The sequence below is a fragment of the Meleagris gallopavo genome, chromosome 1 (genome assembly GCF_905368555.1).
Source record: "Meleagris gallopavo chromosome 1, MGAL_WU_HG_1.1, whole genome shotgun sequence".
Taxonomy (NCBI): Eukaryota; Metazoa; Chordata; class Aves; order Galliformes; family Phasianidae; genus Meleagris; species Meleagris gallopavo.
The window spans coordinates 104118488-104124192 of record NC_139404.1 but is presented as its reverse complement, the minus strand read 5'-3'; the positions used below and the strand labels follow the sequence as shown (position 1 = coordinate 104124192).

The window sequence follows — 5705 nt, the reverse complement described above, 5'->3', positions numbered from 1 at the left end:
AAAATACAGATGTGTTCTCCTTCCTTCGTAGCATAGATCAAATCTCCACCCAGATATACTGAAGAAGAGAAATTGGTTCAGATTTGGGAACAGGTTTGGTATCGTATTTTGGAATCTCCAGGATATCAGCCTGCTATGAGATCCATAACAACCCCCAGGGGTTTTCTATACCATAGTGCTACTCCAAACTAAGGGAAAAAACAGCCAGATTGGACCAAATTTGAAGTCTTAAATATACAGAGTTTTTCTGAGCTATCTGTAGATGCAAAGAGCTGGTGATGTGGAGGACTTCTGAGGAGACTCACAGCTGCTTTTTGCCCATGTTCAATTCAGGAACAAAAAAAGGACTACTTGTGTTAATTGCTTTCTTGCACATGTTTAGCAAGCTATGTCCCCTTCAGGCTTTAACACCAGTCTTCATTTCTTTGGGTGCTAAACGAAGCTCAATTGCTTTGATGCTGTATGACTTGTTTTAAAGGGAGATCGTGTCCCTTTGATTCTGCTTACAGAGTAAGTAGCTGTACTGAAAGGGAGAATCCCTCACTTCCAATTAATAACACATTCTAACTATTGGTCTAGAAAAATCTACTATTGACTGAGACTAAAAAAGTCAAAAGCAAGGCCGATACTTAAAGGCAATCCCAGACTGCATGGAGTCAACACATTACTTACTTCTGATGCTGGTAGAAACCGTGCAGGCTTGATAATTTCCTCGTAGTTTGGGTATGTGGCTTAGCTAAACTTCTTGGTGTGTTTCCCTCAATAGCTGTTTAATGGAAGTAGTTAGGAGAGTCTGTTCTCACTGAACACTGCAGAGCCATTTAATTAAATTATTATTCAATTCCATGCTTGCATACACAGATGATTGCTGAGACAGTAGAGGAAAACTGCAGATTTGCAATGACACTAAGAATTCCCCAGTCAGATAGTCCTGAAGCTGCCATAGGAAAAATACTGTTCTCTTCCAGGAACAGGCTTCTGTAATACTTACATTCTCTGGTCATCAAGGTGACTGCATGAACAGTGCGATTTTACAGATCACCACAGTTCATGGTGAGTAACTCCACTGCACTAAAAGCTCTCTGAGCAGAAGCTATATCAGCTGCACGCATTGCCAGATGATGCTTGTGACACATGCACTGCGGCAGTACATGCTTACATGACCACACCAGGCACTTCAGCCTGTAGCCACAGGGAGAGGGCAGAAGCGAGCCATCCCAGGGGCCTCCCACAACCTCTGGGCTCCTAAGTCTTCTCCAAGTCTTCTTCTGTCTTCTTCCTTCCACTCCACTCAGATTTCACATTCACCTTCACTTCCAATAAACACAAGGATCTAGAAATGCTTTATAAAGGAAATGTGAAGGTAAACATACCTGTTACCACTGCTGCACATTCCTAAGGTTTTGTTTATATGCAAACCACCTATTCTGTTGATTAACCTACCATGACTGAGTGCGCTTACTCTTCAAGTTATTGAACATGCAGGAATGGCTAGTAATGGTAATTAAAACAGTCTCTATTTTCTAGGCCAAGTAGTAAACAGAGAGCCATACACAGCCCTCAGACACTACACAAAGCAAAATACAAGAAACCTCCTCATATTAAACTTCCACAAAGATTTTCACACCAATGCTATGATTTGCTTTAAACTGAAGTAAGTGCTAGGTATGTAAAGAGGTTTGAAAAAGACCACCCTGAGAAGTTCCTATCTTTGCTTTTTTCATTTGAATTCAATAGAGAGCCCACAAGCCTCATGTTTGTACCCCGGCAGTTGCTTGAAAAAGCTGCACAGAGACCTCCCCAACTCCTTCTGTCTGTCCATGAACCCTGCATACACCCATGACAGACTCAGTGTTTTCTTTTTAAAATCAGCCTCCTCCTTGCAGCTAATCTTTAAAAACTGCTTCCTCTGCAGCTCTAACTGTAGCATTTAAGTAAGTAGTAACCAAGGTCATTTTTTTTTTTTTTTTTTTTTTTTACAAATGTTTTCTTTATTGCATAAATAGGAGCTTAGATATTTTGCTGTACATACAAAAAGTTGAGATACAATTTAAGTGAATGTTACTCCGGAGGGTTTTATTCCTTCGACACATCCTTCATCTACAGGAAGCCTTCGTTCTCCCAGGAAAGGAATCCAAGCAAGCTGCCAAGCGTCACAGAATCTGCAGGGTGGGGAAACAGCAGTGAGAACAGCAGGCATGATATGCTAGCAGCACATGGACTAAATCTGCCTGCCCACGTGGCAGGCTGCAATCGGAGCTAATCACAGCTCTGCAGGCTGACACGGGAGAACATTTTTAGGGCAGGAGAAGTCACCCCTTCTCGCAATCCCATTATAGAAAGACGTGCTGACAGTCCAAGAAATGGCAGAATTTAGGAAAGACTGGCCTCTGGTGGGCCACACTGGGTGACTAAGAGGACTTTCGTCAGATTTGCTTTAATGTCAGTCATCCAACAAGGTCAACGTCACATGCCAAACCACGAGGTCTTGTGGGATGAGCTCCTTACCCTGGTGCAGCAATCCTCCGGGCTACAGCCTTTGCTAGGCAGAACTCCCTGGGGCCTAACACAGAGCACAGTAAAGTCTGCTCATTAAAAGTAGCCCTGCAAGTGAGCAAGGCTGCTGCCTGCCTTTGTGCCCACCTCTCATTTGTTTAGCACTAAAACTCTATATAACATAGTCTGACTTATTCAGCATAAACTGAAAGAAGTACTCTCACAGCATGTTCCAGTGGCTACCTGAGCCAATTTAAAATAAAAGCTTAAAATGGCACAAGTCTACACAGGCACAAATCCTCAATATGATGTAAACAGGAGTCTGAAAAACACCTCTGTATTTCTTGTTTTCCGTACGTGAATGAAACACTCTGTTCCCATGGTTATTTTCAGGCCCCATTTCTAGTCAAAATTTCCAATCTCTGTTGCAAGAAACAAAAGTGATAGGTTTGAAATCAAAACTAGTAAACACTTCTAAAAACTGAAACCATCTTCTTATGTGAGGTGATGACCTCAAAAGGAGAAAGTTAGTTTTCTAGTTTAATAAAGTGCAACATTGTTATAGCGAACTCCCACTGAGTTTACAAAGGGCAGGCAGGAATAGAATTCCCATTTTGCTGCGGAACAGAGAAATGTGAAATGAATTGATACATAAATCACACACCAAAAACTTGGGGAGTATAATCTTAGCACTAGACCACACTCATTTTGCTAACAGATTTGATCCAACAATTGCTTAAGCTTTGAAGATACTGGGAAGGAATTTAGCACATGTCAAATGAAACTTTACTACACTTTCAATGTTCATTCTGCTGTTTTGTTTTTTGTTTTTTGTTTTTTAATGTAGATGTCTACTTTTTGTCAGTGAAGTATATATGATGGATGTATAACCTGAAGCAGTTTTATTACCTTGGGAAGCTTGAGATTTGGCCCTTCAAGCTAAACTATCAGCAACTTGTCATGTATTCAACTAACATGGAATTCGAGATTCTTTTCAATGTGACTTATGGCCAAGGAACTTTATTACATCATTCTGTCTGGCACGCCTCTCACACAGTTTTTGCCCAACTTTAATGATTTCTTTATGTATCAGGACATTCTGTGCAACTGGTTGGGCATACAAAATTCAAGGAAATTAAGAACAGAAAAAGAATATTGTGCTAAGATCTCCAAAACCCCAAACAGTGGCTGACAAGTTGTCTGGTACAAACTTCATTTCTTACAAAGAATGGGCATGGTATGGGTGTGGAAATACAGTGAAGCATCACAGGAGACACATACTGATTAACTCAGGTAACGGTGATACTTCTAACCACACAGCCCACATGTACTGAAGCCAAAATATAATGGGATTAATATGGCAATGCCATTATGAAATACCAGAATGTCAAATGAGTTACATACCTGAGAGATTCTTTAATCACCCTTCTTCTCTGCTTCTCTTTTCAATTTCTCTTCACGTTCCCTCTTCAATTTTTCTTCAATTTTTTTACTCTGGTACATTTTAACTCCAGCAAATGCTAAGCAAAGAATCAATGTTTTAGCTGCCAAGATGTACATCAGCAATGGGAAATTCTCCAAAGCCTGTAATAAAAAACAATATATTTAAGTGGTTACTGGAACGCTTGGACAATTAAAAATTAATCTACAGGGATGCTATACAGCTTCTTCCAACAATGGCATTATTCAAAGCAATGGTAATGTTCTTCTGTTCATACTTTTTTTCTGCAGGGAATTTTAAACTAGGCAGATTGTTGAGGGCCAAAATCCAATTCACTTTACTTGAGTTTGTATATGAAACTCCCTCGTACAGGTCTTTCTTGCTTTTGTCATCTTTGCTGTGAATGTAATATTGGCACAACCTAGAGTTGAAAAAGGGAAAGAATTGAGTACCTTAGGATGCTTATAAAAGGTGAAGCGCATCTGAACAATTTTGATAGGAGTGATGGAAGCACGCATATCAGCTATCAGATACAATGCTTGAATACACTTTTGCCCACCTAGAAATTTTAATCCAAGAGAGTTCTGCAATTTGTCCAGGTCTATACTATTAAGTATAGATGAATGCCTTTGAACCACAAAAGATATAAAAAGGATGTAGCCTACAATGGTTCAGTTTCACCAGTTTTTAATGTCTGAAGCCAATAAAATTGCACAACATATTTCAATGTTACAAAAGGACACTACTCTAAGTGCATATGGAACAGAAAATAAAATGCAAAAGGGTAACACTGTGAACTAAAATACAGTGAGAGCTGCAGAGGCACTCAGTGAGAGATGTCAATTTCAGAAGGATACTGAAGGTACACAACCTACCTTGTTTCAAAGAGCCACTTGGCCAGCAGGATCAGTCTGGCCTTTCAATGATGCAGAGCAGGTTCACAGCTTAAATCTTCCCATAACAAGTATCCCAGTAGCCCCCCTGTAACCTCAGAAGGCCTTCCAGCACCTCATAAACTTGTTTGCCCACTGTTTAAATACTGTATTTAAAAAAGCCTTGCATCCATACTCCATTAGCATGCCCCCTTAAAGTCTGCAAATGAGAGCTCAAGTGGGCTCTTATAGCACTCCTCTATGCAAGCTGCATGTTACCTTTGACATCTGGCCACTTCAACCCAATTCTGCAGAAAACATCATTTTTACTGGCAATATCTTTAAACCACAGCTCTGCTCTGTGGAAAGGCAAAGCCAAGGCCTGTGGTTAGCACTACTTTTATGATGAACAGACTAACTGAACAAGTTATAATTGGTAGTGAACAAGGCTCAAACATTTCTGAGCCTTACATATATACCCTTATGCTTATGGCCCTGATGCCCTAAAAGATAAAGCAGAGAAACCACGCTTTGGTAAGGAAAGAGCTGAGGAGAGAATAGCCTGAGAAAAGCCTAGAAAGAGGAAAGCCAGAGGAGAGGTTCAATGTATGAGGCCTCAACCTGCAAGCCCTCTGAGCCTGAGGTACAGTGTGGTAGTGAAGCCATCACCTAGACAAGGGAAGCAACTTTAACACAAGACTGACCCAACCACATTTTAAACTCATCTCCTCTCATCTCCTTCAAAGACCAGAAGTTCACTCTTATATGACCATGAAACATCCTCACCTTCAAGTTAAACGCCACCATCTTGGCTGACGGCTGATAATGCCTGTTCTGAAGCAGGCTGTGTCCAGCACCGACGAGTGTCACACTTCTAAAGGCACAATCCGGGACAG

General features: G+C 40.7%; 1 protein-coding gene across 1 annotated transcript; it reads right to left on the bottom strand.

Annotated features, from left to right (window-relative positions):
- Nucleotides 1-1985: 1985 nt before the first annotated feature.
- SMIM11 (small integral membrane protein 11) lies at nucleotides 1986-5705 on the bottom strand. The gene is made up of 3 exons (XM_019611992.3): nucleotides 5596-5705; nucleotides 3901-4080; nucleotides 1986-2162 (listed from the first exon to the last, which is right to left on the bottom strand). The coding sequence occupies exons 1-2, from the start codon at nucleotides 5614-5616 to the stop codon at nucleotides 3913-3915; spliced, it is 189 nt and encodes a 62-aa protein (XP_019467537.2). The 5' UTR covers nucleotides 5617-5705; the 3' UTR covers nucleotides 1986-2162; nucleotides 3901-3912.

Coding starts and splice junctions, on each gene's coding strand:
- SMIM11 (XM_019611992.3), bottom strand. CDS start 5,616: ATGGTGGCGTTTAACTTGAAG. Junction 4,081..5,595: donor TGGTGGCGTTTAACTTGAAG/GTGAGGATGTTT, acceptor TTTTTATTACAG/GCTTTGGAGAATTTCCCATT.